The 12,334-nt window shown below is 35.9% G+C and overlaps 2 protein-coding genes across 2 annotated transcripts; both read right to left on the bottom strand.

Moving 5' to 3' along the window:
* Window positions 1–1,938: 1,938 nt before the first annotated feature.
* Window positions 1,939–6,465, bottom strand: LOC105130271 (inactive TPR repeat-containing thioredoxin TTL3-like). The gene is made up of 5 exons (XM_011032693.1): window positions 4,991–6,465; window positions 4,687–4,882; window positions 4,424–4,596; window positions 2,709–3,042; window positions 1,939–2,571 (listed from the first exon to the last, which is right to left on the bottom strand). The coding sequence occupies exons 1-5, from the start codon at window positions 5,968–5,970 to the stop codon at window positions 2,434–2,436; spliced, it is 1,821 nt and encodes a 606-aa protein (XP_011030995.1). The 5' UTR covers window positions 5,971–6,465; the 3' UTR covers window positions 1,939–2,433.
* A 1,048-nt stretch (window positions 6,466–7,513) lies between these two features.
* On the bottom strand, window positions 7,514–11,791 carry LOC105130272 (protein SCO1 homolog 2, mitochondrial-like). Its single transcript, XM_011032694.1, has 7 exons — window positions 11,475–11,791; window positions 10,934–11,054; window positions 10,691–10,766; window positions 8,603–8,797; window positions 8,405–8,494; window positions 8,169–8,301; window positions 7,514–8,067 (listed from the first exon to the last, which is right to left on the bottom strand). The coding sequence occupies exons 1-7, from the start codon at window positions 11,657–11,659 to the stop codon at window positions 7,959–7,961; spliced, it is 909 nt and encodes a 302-aa protein (XP_011030996.1). The 5' UTR covers window positions 11,660–11,791; the 3' UTR covers window positions 7,514–7,958.
* Window positions 11,792–12,334: the final 543 nt, after the last annotated feature.

The following is a 12,334-nucleotide window of genomic DNA, read 5'->3' on the forward strand; positions in this document are numbered from 1 at the left end:
TCAAAACAATCAAGAAATTCAAGAAACCGAGGGGATTTGGCTTGGCTTCCTCTCTTCTTCCCCTCCTCGTCGGCAATGACCTGCAAAACATAAAAAAAAACACAACAAATAGTTTGTTTTAGTTTTATTTTTTCTTCTAATATTTGATTCCTTCAGGTATGTCATGATTTGTTTCCTGAGAGCTTATCCCCTATAACAGATCTAGTTGTTCGACATCTTTGGTGTTGATGGCGACTGGATCTTGGTCCACATCTGCTACACGGGTTTGAGTATGCTAGTTGCTGAAGGGTTTGTTGGTGGTAGATTCTGCCTGTATTTGGCAAACTGGTAGCTAGTCCAAGAGGGAAGAGCTGAAGGCTGACATGGGTAAAAGAAGATGAGGACGGCTGTGCTGGCCTTGGTTCTCTCTGGTTTTAAAAGACTAAAATAAAAGGCTAAGGGGGGTCGGCTTGTGTCTTCTGGAGATAGGGAAGAATGACACTGCTGTGGGGTTGTTGGGTGTGTGTGTAGGAATGACACTGCTGTGGGGTTGTTGGGTGGAGGAGTTGGGTGTGTGTGTGTCTGGGAGGTGTTTATGTGCAGAGGAAAAAGGGCAGCTGTTGGTTTTTTTGGTAGAGGGGAAGTGACTGGCCGCTTGGGAGAGGGAGAAGAAAAGGTTCTAGTTTTTTAGGTTTTTTTATGGTTTTAAGTTTTTTGTGGTTCCCTTAATTGTGCAAAATTGCTCTCCTATAAATTTTCTCCCCCATTTTGTGTATTATAACATTTATTTATAGGCAAAGTGGCTTGGTTTCCAAAACATATTGATTCCTCAATTTCTTTATTTTTTATCAATTTTGATTTTTTTTTATTTTTGAAAGCGAGCAATATCAACGTCGACTCAACAAGAAAAATTAGTGATTGTAAAATTAACCCGTTAAAAGTTGAACGTTCAAAATGCCTTTGAAAATTTAAATTTTTTTGAGATTATATTGAAAATGCTAAAAACAATGCAAATATATCAAAAATGTATTTTTTTAGGGTTTTCACTGTTTTTTTGCTATTTTTGGTTTTTTCTACTGCTGCACAGGGAGTGGGCTATCACTACTAAATGAAGAAGGTGGGCAAATCTGGCAGTGACAGGTCACGGTAGATGTGGGAAAGGTTGGCTTTGAGCTATTGTTCTAGCCATTATTGTTGAGGGAGAGGCTGGTCTGTGTGTAACCGAGATAGGGAAGTGGCTAGCTGTCGTGGTGAAGTTGGGGATGATTGTGGAAGAAAAAGAAAAAAATGAGGCTAGTTTGGGTTTGGCTCAGGAAGGAGATCAAAGAGAGGGGCTGGTCTCTAAAGAGAAAATCCCAAGCTAGGAAGGGTGATGGCAATGAGGCTAGTTTGGGTTTGGCTCAGGATGCGTGCGGTCTAGTGAGATAAGGGAAGGAGATCAAGGAGAGAGGCTGGTCTCTGGAGAGAAAATCCCAAGCTAGGAAGGGCGATGACTTTGGTGTTGAAAAAGATCAGTTTAGGTTTAAGTTTAAGGTTGAGTTTTTTTTGTGTTCCCTCTAAATATGTAAAATTACCCCCATGTGTGTGTTGAATACCAATTTTTATAAGTAAAAATATTGCTAAGCTTCTAAACTTGGTTCCTCAACTTCTTTATTTTTTTTGTAAATTGAATTTTTCTTATTTTTTTAGATTTTTCTTATCAACATTGACTTAAATGAGAAAAATCAGTAATTTTAAAAGTAACGCGTTAAAAGTCGAATACTTTCCAAATATTTTTGAAAATTTAATTTTTTTAGACAATATTGAAAATATTAAAACAGATGCAAATCTATTAAAAAAATACATTTTTTTGAATTTTTGTTGTTTTTCACTATTTATAAATTTAATAATTTTTGTTGTTTTTCACTATTTATAAAATTTTTTAAAAAAATTATAAAAAATTAAATAACAACAATTTTCATGATAGATTTGGCATTATGTTTGTTGTTGGCTATATTGCTCAAAGAGGCAGCAGCTAGTTGATGTTAAGAAAGTGTAGTGCTTTATTAGTCCCTTTATCGGTCAGATTGGATCTAATGAGTAGTTTTACCTGTGGTGATATTCATTAATGCTCATACATGGGATATTAATGGGCCTTATAGGCCAGAAAAAAACCAGTAATGGGACGGGTTTCAGGCGGTGTTTCAACAAAATTTCACACAAGTGTCCTGCTATACATAAAAACGAAGTCCTTTACAGCATATTCTGAATCGTGATGCCGGTCGGATCAATTTTCTTCCTAAATTAAAGCATTTTCTTTCTCTAATTTCAATCTAGTGTGCCCAATCTCTTGCCTCAGCATCAACACTAGGCATAAGTAGTCTCTCGTTTTCTGTTCTTGGCCTCGTTGGCTCTGCAGGTGGCTGCTCTAGCGATTTCTTTCTACCATTTCACTACTTGTTCTCTAGCTTTATATTAAGCTGCAGCATCTAGTCCTCTCTGCTTCTCGCTCTCTGACTTAGCCTGCATCAAGGCCCTGCTCACTTCTTCATCCCCCGGGGCTTCATTTTGCAACCTCTCATAGTCTTTGACAGAGACTTCCCATTTTTCCAACTATTTCAGTGAAACTAACGTTAGTCAGTTGCAAACCAAATTTGACTAAATCGAAGTTTCTATGGAAGATAAAAGCTGTAAAATGATGACGAAACATGTTGTATAAACTAAATTATTTCTCTGTTCAATTTAGTCACCTTAGCATTGCAATCAGCTCTTCTTAATCTGGCCTTGGAGTAACCTGGTCGGACGGTAAGAGCAGCATTGCAATCCTCTACCGCTTTCTCATACTGGCCAAGCTTGGACCGGCAGGCAGCTCGATTGCATAACAACACTGAGTTGTAGGGATCATGCTCAAGTCCCTCACTATAAGCATTACAAGCCTCATAAAATCTTGCTGCCTTAAAAAGCTGATTACCATTTGATCTAGCTGCAGCTACAGCTTTAGCCCTTCTCAACACCACATTTGCTTCCTTGTTGTTAGAATCAAGCCTAGTTGCTCGTTGCACCGCAGCCAAAGCATCGTCAAATCTGTTAATCCGTAGGTTAAAAGTTTTATTAGCCCAATAAACACTAAGGACAATTAACCTGTGCGTTCTTTCAATTGTTTTGGACCGAATAAAATCAATAGCTACTTGTTATGTTATAAGATTATTATTATTTTTTTTAAAAAAAAAGCTAACATTAAGTATTTCAATTAGATAGATTCAATTCTATTCAAATTACAGGTTATTTTAAATAGTTAGAAAATAATATAAATTATATATATTGAAATATTATTAAATATTTTAATTTTTTTATTAAATTAATTTTTTAATATAGTATTAGAATTTTAATAACCAAATAGTTACTAGTTTGAGTCTTATAATTTCTATTTATTTGATAAAAATTAAGTACAAAATAATATGGATATGTGCAAGTTTTAAACTAAAAAAACTTTCAATTGAAGAAGTATGTTAGAGAATAATATAAATTATATATTAGAACCTTACTTAATAGTTTAAATTTTTGAGTTGAATTGATTATTTGACATGGTGTCAAAGCTTTAATAATCAAGTGTTTAGAAATTCGAATCTCATCATTTTTATTTATTTGATAAAAAAATAAATATGTAGTAGTGTAGGCCTCTATAAGATTTAAATCTAAAAAACTTTTATTTTAGAAAATATATTAGAAAATTATATAAATCACATCTTAAAATCTTATCTAACAACTTAAAATTTTGGGTTTAATTAATTCTTTAATATAGTATTAAAATTTTGATAATCAAACGATCATGGATTTGAATTTTATTATCTTTATTATTTGATAAAAACTAAATATAAATTAGTATGTATTAATATAAATTTTAAATTTTAAATGTTTTTATTTGAGGAGATGTTCTAAAAATGATATAATTTATATTTTAAATTTTTATTTAATAATTTAAATTATTAAATTGATAAGTTTAATGGAAATATAAACTCAGTCAGCGATATAAATGTGTTCAAGTTATTTATGTGTTAACAATCGAGAAGAACATTCCCCGAAAAAGGAACTATAAGAAGACAAAGTTTTCATAGAAGAGCCGTTCTTACCACCTAATTATGGTGAGAAGTACTAGACACAGGATTAGGTGATAGGGTAGAGCTTAGAGACATGTCCTTTTGTTTTAAAAAACGATCCTGCTTTTACCATATGCTTAGGGAATATTTGAGCAAGTTGGTGGCTGGTGGGTAAGTAGCCGAATTTTTTCTTGACTTCGTATATCTTTAGTCCCCCTTTTTACCAGCAAAAATAGGCCTTTTGAGTTGTTCCACACCACCAGGGTACAGTCATGTCTTTATTTTATTTATGAACCTATGCAATCATGCAAATTGTGGCCTCTAACGCAATTCCAATAATGCGTGACCATGTAGTACAGAACACTAACCTGCCAAGAGCCATGTGAACCTGAGCTCGCACCACTAACAAATTTGCATTACCGATTGGACCGAAAAATTTAGTACAGGCATCCACATCAAAATTTGGACACTTCATCGATGCTTCCTCTGCTTCTTGGTGCCTATGAAGCTTTATCAAGGCCTCAGCTTGCAATGCAAATATCTAAATTAGACACAAAACTAGTTTAGCATAGCATGGCAATATTTAACATACAGGGGTTAAAATGTGATGGATGATAACTAGGCGGCTTACTTGCGGTGCTGAATCTGCGCCGGCAGCTATGGTAGCCGCTGTCTCCTTGATCAAGGTGTTCCAATCTCGATGATTACGAGCTTCGGTGCACTTGTTGAGATGGGCTTGAAGAGCTTTAGCTTTTGAAATGTCAACATGGTCAGCTTCTGGCCCTGCATGTTTGTAGTGATATATAGCCTTTTCTGCCTCACCTAATCTATTAACACATAAGAATTTCAACAAGGAAAAGAATAAACACAGTATTAAATTATCATGGAACTAAATTGTACTAGAGTCTCTTGGCAATTAATGGTAATTTTTATACCTGAGATACAAGTTTGCTAAACGATGATGAGCTCTATGATAATGGGGTTCAATTCGAATGGCTTCTCTGCACTCGAAAACTGCCTCGAGAATTTTACCTAGAGCTGTTAATGCTGCGCTTCTGTTGCTCCGATAAGAAGCCTTGTTAGGATCAATCGAGATTGCTGCATCATACAAAGCCAATGCCTCTGCGAAATTCCCATTCTTGTAATCTTCATTACCCATCATTTTAAGTTGCTCAGGGTCCATTCTAGTAGACAGAGCCCGGCATAAAGAACCTGAAGCAGGCTGCGCACCTATGTTTGGTTTCTCTTCATTCTGTTTCTTCACTACATTTCCCATTACACTATTAGGGTATTTTCCATTAGGTGTAACGAACTCTTCTCTTGCGGTCTTAGGAAGGTAATCAAGAACATTATGAGAAGTTGTATTTCCTCCACCTCCCCCTTGCCTCAAGTTACCTAAATTGCCAAGAAGCATCACATTGCTTGATGAAGCACGGACAAGCGTGCTGCTTCCCTTAGATTTTTGGTGATCAGTAATCATGCTTTCGAGCTCACCGGAAATACCAACTGCCTCCTTAGGAACCCTCCTACCTTGATTAACAAATGCATTTTGATTACTATAACCTTGATTGTGATTAGCATTGCCTTGATCAGAAGATATTTTGGTTGCTTCCTCGTGAAGTTTTTTACCGTAGTTTTGGTTCTGTGCAGGGGGGATCTTGGGATGCATAGGAGCCTTTGTGATAGATTTTTGCTGCCCTTCTTCTACACTAGGCGAATTGTCTAGAAATGCAGCCTCATCCGAGCCACTCCTTCGCCTCCTTGGCGTGCTAGGAGTTCTGGTGAAATTGGCTGCATTCACTGTAGGAATTGAACCTGTAGATGTTGATCTTCTGGGCCAAAAACTTCTTCGACCGAAAACTACAGAGAATAGGCCACAACCTGCAGGTTTCTTTTCGGGCGACATGTCTCCCATATTTTGTTCTGGCCTTTGAGCGCTTTTCTCTTCGAGTCTTAAAGATAATACAGCTTTTTATGGTAGAGAAGAATGGCACATTTTCAAACCAACAAAGATACAGAGCACCGGTAGCTATCGAACTAATGAAAAATTATTGATGAAGTGACATTGGACATGGATTAAATCTGCATAAAGATATTTACCGCGGACTTTGGCAGGCAGGAAGATTGAATCCTGCATGAAGCTAGAGAAAAAATGGTGGGAAATAGATAAGAAAATGAACGTGGGGTTTGAAAATAGGCTAGGAGATGGATTGCTAGGGCTCCTTAAGTGACCGCTAGGACATAGAATCTCTCTGTTTTCTCTCTCTTTCTGTTTGAGACAAGACATGAAATGGCATGATGAATGTGGGGGGGGTGGGGGAGGGTTGCAAGATTTAACAAAGAGAGAGCACACTAATTTACAGTTGGTTTACTCTTATTAAAATTTAAAAGTGGAAAGTTGTTCTTGATTGTTTAATTTTTCCTGTTCTCTTTTGTTTTGTGTTTCTTATGCGGTTGGAAAAAGGGAACCAAGAGACCCGGTCTTTTGTAAGATGTAGATCTCTAGATTTTTTGCTAAAAAAAGGAGCTTTCCCCCCTATCTTTCCCCTACATTTTGGCATGGGAACTTCTCTTCTCTCATGTAGTTATCACACGTAAATCGACAAACGAAAAAAATAGAAGAAGGAACTCGTGTTACCAAATTAATAGTACGATGTTAGAACCTCATGAATGGTGATCTAGGCTGCCAAGCTCTGAGAATCTCAGTAAGCCATTGCCGACACGGTTTTGTCTAGGTGGATTCATCGACCTCTCCAAGAGCATTGCATCCTGATACCACAGGTCAATAAGCAAGCTTGGGCACACTGCAGAAGTTGCACTTTCAGAAATCAACACAACTTGACGTTATTGTTATTTGTGCCTAGGCCAGTCCTCCAGTGTCTTGGGTGTAAAACCAAAAGTGTCAGTCGTTGAAGAGTTCTTGATAATCGTTGATAGGGACTTGAAAAACGTTGCCTTGATTTACTCGAAAATAATTGCAAATTCCTGTAACGTGTAAAACTTGCTGTAATTTGCCCCACTCCACATAAATGCACCATGTCTTTGGTGTAAGGCTTAGAAGTGCCTGTTCGGGGAATGGTTAAGTTGGAGTTTTGTGAAATCTTAATTATTTTTTAAAAAATTATTTTTTTTATATTTTTTAAGCATTTTAAAGTGCTGATATTAACAATAAATTTTAAAAAATAAAAACTTGTTATTTTAATAAATAAAAAAAAAAACACTTCAAAAAAATCATCACTACAATCTCAAACACCTCTAACAACAGAATAACCAACTAAATAACAATATTTCTGGACATGATGACTTAATCAAGCTGAATTGAACAATCTATCAGATTTGTGATATGCTTCTAATAGTGATTTATATAACCAGTCACAGAAAATATAAATAAATTAGAAACATGGGAAAGAGGTATAGAGGAGGGCACGTTGGCACAGTGGCCTTGAGCATCGCACGTATGAAGAAAGCTGGATTTTATAGACGAACCTTCCAGCAGTAAAATGGAAGTTCCTCCCTAGTACAAGTGTTCCCTTGTATTCCCGTAGGACAAAGAAATTGACCACCTATGTAGAATATAAAGGAGCAGGCCCAATTTTGCGTTTTCTTTTTCTTTTTCTATCTTCAGTTATACCGCTATGACAGACCAAAATTAAAATACCACGTCAAAAAAAGACCCGGGGTTGGAGGAAGGTATCAAAGATGTAACATGGGATCGAGAACCCACTGACCTCTTAAAACCTTCATTCTGAAGTTAAGGTCAAGGGTTCAAGCCCATGCAACCACTAGACAAAATCTTTCTTAAAAAAAAACAAAAAAGAAAAGAAATCAGGAACGTTAGTTAGACACCTTCCAAAATTATAAAATTCCCAGAAGACTAGGATCACATCAGAGATTTCAAAACCATTATGATGAGGTTCTCTTCAATTCCTTTCCTATTGCTTCTGAAAGCTCCTCTGCGTTATATTCGACACCGAAGCATTTTACAACCTCCATGTTTGGATTTATCAAATACCTGCATGTTTTTAAGATACCCAATCCACTTTTGAGTTCTAGCCAGAAAAAGAAACTTATAAATCAGAAGAAAAGAAAGCAGCAGAGGAGCTCGGGGTTTACATGTTATGAGAAGTCTCGACAAGATAATCATCTCCTTCTTCTTCAACTTTCCTGAAATAAACACGGTACTCTTGTGCCATCTGTCTTATAGCACCAACAGGTCCTGTTAATCCTACTATTCTTGATTCAAACTCTGCAGTCGTTCAGAGCTCATTAACATATGTTACCACAGCCAGTTATTACAAGGCAATTAAGGAATAATCCGAAGTATGTGCAGTAGGTTGCGCATTCCGAACCTTCAAGGTAAGCACGAAGATGTGCGGGGTTGTCACGCTGAGGATCAAGTGTAACAAACATAGGCAAAACCTTAAGATTCTCTTTAGACTCTACATCCATATAAATACAGATGTCAGATTTATAACCACCCCCCCTCCCCCCCAAATTAAAAGAGAAAGAGAGAGAGAGAGAAGGTTATGCTGACTAGTGCATCATACCTAATGTGTTTAAGGCCTTGATGATCAATTTCAGTTGCTCAGGTCCAACATCAGGGGAGGATGTATAGCCAAAGTACAGCAAAACCCAATTTCCTAGAAAATCTTTCTCAGTAACTACTCTATTCTCTGTGTTAACTAGGGTGAATGGACCACCAATAATTGGACCCTTGACACTGAGGCAATCACTGCCTTGACCTGATCAGTATACAAGAAAAATCAAGCTCCATCTTAATCTTCCAGAAGCATGAGCTAAGTGTTCAGTAAAAATGATCATCACCCAAAAGTTGTATTTAAGGCAATGGGGAATTTCCTTCTGCCTCACAGCAGTTATATGACCACCATACAGTAGTCAAATCTCCAGTCACAGAGACCACAAAATGCACTTTCGGTTTTCCATCCTAGGCAGGTTCCATTCCAAGATGAAGCCAACCAGACAATAGGAGCAAGGCTATCCCACAGAGCAACATTTTGAGTCACAAATCAGAAAGCTAAAACACAGGTTTTAGGAGCTCGTTCCTGAACAGGGATAAAGTCAACCAATCCTATGGCATTAACAATATCTTTTCTCAAGTCACAAGACCACAATATACAGTAGGTTTTGGCCAAAGTCAAATGCCCACCACAAGCCCAAAATATACAAGTATGCTTTTGTCCAATTAAGACTAGCTTGATGCTTTTGTATCATTCAAGGCTGCAAAACTGACATGCCCCGAGACAATCATGTATTTGCCATTGCAACTATCACTAACATACCGCAACACAGTTTTTGTGCTTCGGAAAGAATAAAAAGAATACCCACCCATCTGATATTGCTTGTACGTGCACAAAGCAACTAGAATTTTAATTCATCTATTCAATTTTAGGAAAATATAATTTTATAATCAATTTGTTCCAGTCCCCCTTGGAGGCAAAGCGACAGCTCTGCCACTGGCAAGTTAGCTACTTCAAAGCACCTTTCAGAACAACGTTGGGTGGTTTCATTATGCACCTCGAAGAACATGGAGTTATGCGGAGCATTAATAAGAATCTCGGTTTTGGAGGAAATAAGGTTAAGAAAGGTCATTCTGGAAGGCATTTGCTAGTGCTGCTGGATGCACTTATCAGAACATTAATCCAACTAAGGTGCTGTTCTGTGCACTAAAAGACATGATTGGATCAAAACTGGACAGTGATGATGACTCAGAAATATAGAGAAGGGGATTGCTGCATAGACTGCCTTGCTAGAGACACCTTTTTCTTTGCCTTTGAGTGTAACAAATTTCTCTGGGCCACCACTAGGTGCATTTCTTTACTTATGGATGATCTTAGTAGGTCTTGCATCTCATTTGTGTGTTGTGATTAGTTTTGGGTTCATCATTATTAACCCAAAAAACCATGATAAGTAACTACTTGTTTAGTTTATCAGTAGCTCAAAATGAATACCATACTTCTTTCTTTTGATTATTTCTTTAATAAATGTGAGGTGAAATGCAATCTGGTGAAGTGCTATATTTGTTTCATGTTCAAGTTTCTTAAGAACTCAGTGAAAACAATAGAATCAAGAACAATATGGATTCAAAATTGATTAGTTGATTTAATACTGCCAAAGTACAATGTTCAAACCTCAAAGAAGGGAAAACAAAAAAGATCCAACATTTTTCCATGTTAGTGGTAGGGTAGTCACTCTATCTTTCTGAAGATTCAATAGGCATCTTGATAACAAAAAGCATGAGTTTATAGGTTGGCAGATGGTTCAAGTCCAGCTAATTATACTCAAGTTAAATAACAAAGAAAGTTCAGCAAATATCATATAACTGCACACGTTACCAAAAAGACCACTTCAAACCACTGAAATGAGCTACTGCTGAACAAGGAAATGTTAACTAAACTACAAAGTAATTACTATCCAGGTTTAACTCGTAATAATCATCAATGGTCTTGGAATTTTCCACTTTGCCGAGCAGGACAAAGAACCAGAAATTCAATCTCTCAATCTAAGAAACCAAAACGAAATCACCACAAATGATGGAAGTGCCAATATTCACTCTCGATTAAAATTTCAGACCCATTGTAAACAGTCATTTGATAATAATAAAGCATAAAAAGTACCTTTTGGAACCGCTCTCCTCTCATCATTATAATGCACAAAAGCTGCCAATCCAACAAATCCTAGTACAGCAGCTGGCTGCAAAATTACACATTTTAACAGCATTTTTAGTTTCAAATGCAGAATCCTCCTTTTAAATCAAAACCAACACCAAACAATCAAAATCTACCATATTTTAAAATGGCACATTGAATCGAGAACCAATACATATCAATTGGTGATAATGAAGAGGGTAAGCAGCATACAATGACAAGGAAACGACGAGCCTTCAGTTCTACTTTTACTTGCGGTACAGGACGCTTCCAGTGATTTTGGCTTGTTGATTTGGAAAAACAGCTAGATTGAACCCTCTTTGATGGACCAAGCCTACACCAATCACACATGATTCAACATATACTCAAAATGCCCCAAAAAAACAGAGAAAATAAAAAACATTACAAACTTCACCAATAATTGTGTTTAAATTCAGCCTGTAAATGTAAAGAACAGACATTCACTAAATAATGCTCAATGAAATTGCAGCAAAAGATAACCCAGCAATTTTTAATATATAAACAGCAAAATGAACTCCATGGACTTCGATTCAAGCAATATATAAACTAAAATGCATTCTGTGAAAAATAAACCCTAAACCCTTACCAAGAAATCACACACGTACTTAAATATGAAAAGAAACATAAAAACTAGAGTGATTGCTGCACACACACGAACCCTTCTCGATCAACTAGAGAAAATAAGAAAATAATAAAAGGGGGTTAAAAGGGTTTAAGAGAGAGGAGAGAGGACCTTCGGAGTAGATTGAGACACTGTCCTGGGCGTTGTTTGGTGGAAAAGAAAAGATAGCGGGAAATGGGCATGATTTTTTTTCTTCTTATTATTCTATTGGGGGGATGGGTTTTTGAAGAATCGATTCTTTTCTTGTTGAGCTTTAAAAAGCCATTTGGATTCCTAGCCAAGCAAACCTGGAGCATAGTTCTCTCTTCTTAATTTTCAAATTTTATTTTGCCTTGCTGCCCAAGCTCAAGTCACCTTTCAATTTTAGGAGGCTTATATCCATGTTTGGGCCGGCTGGCTGGCTGTTGAGGCGCTTTAGCCCCCACAACAACGTAACAGTTTCATTTACCGTAGACCTCGGCTAAGAAAGAAGGCCTCAGATTTCTTTTTTTTTTTGGTAAGTCAAGGCCTCAGATTTCTCCCGGCCATGTTTGTACGAATACTGGTTCCTGAACAATTATTTTTAAAATTTTTTAGGGTTTATTTATTATTAAAAAAATTAATCAATAAAAAAATATTTTATAAAAAAATTAACTTAACTTTTATAAAAGTATTTTTTAAAAAAATTTAACCAAAATATATTTTCTAAAAGCTATAAAAAATTTAGAAATATTGTAAATTTTATTCTCAAACATTTTATTACTATATATATTTTATTTTGAATATTTATTTTTTTAATTTTATCTCTTAAAATTTAATTTGTATATTAACTTTGGTTCTTATTTTTATAATTATTATTTGTTTTTTATATTAAAATTTTGTATCTATCAAATTTAATCCTTATTCTTTTTATTATTAATTATTTTATTTGAAATAATTTATAAAATATTAACTATTATTATTTTAATTTATTCATCTTTTAATTTTTTTTA

Source organism: Populus euphratica, unplaced genomic scaffold, assembly GCF_000495115.2.
Source record: "Populus euphratica unplaced genomic scaffold, PopEup_1.0 scaffold45.1, whole genome shotgun sequence".
NCBI classification, from domain to species: domain Eukaryota; kingdom Viridiplantae; phylum Streptophyta; class Magnoliopsida; order Malpighiales; family Salicaceae; genus Populus; species Populus euphratica.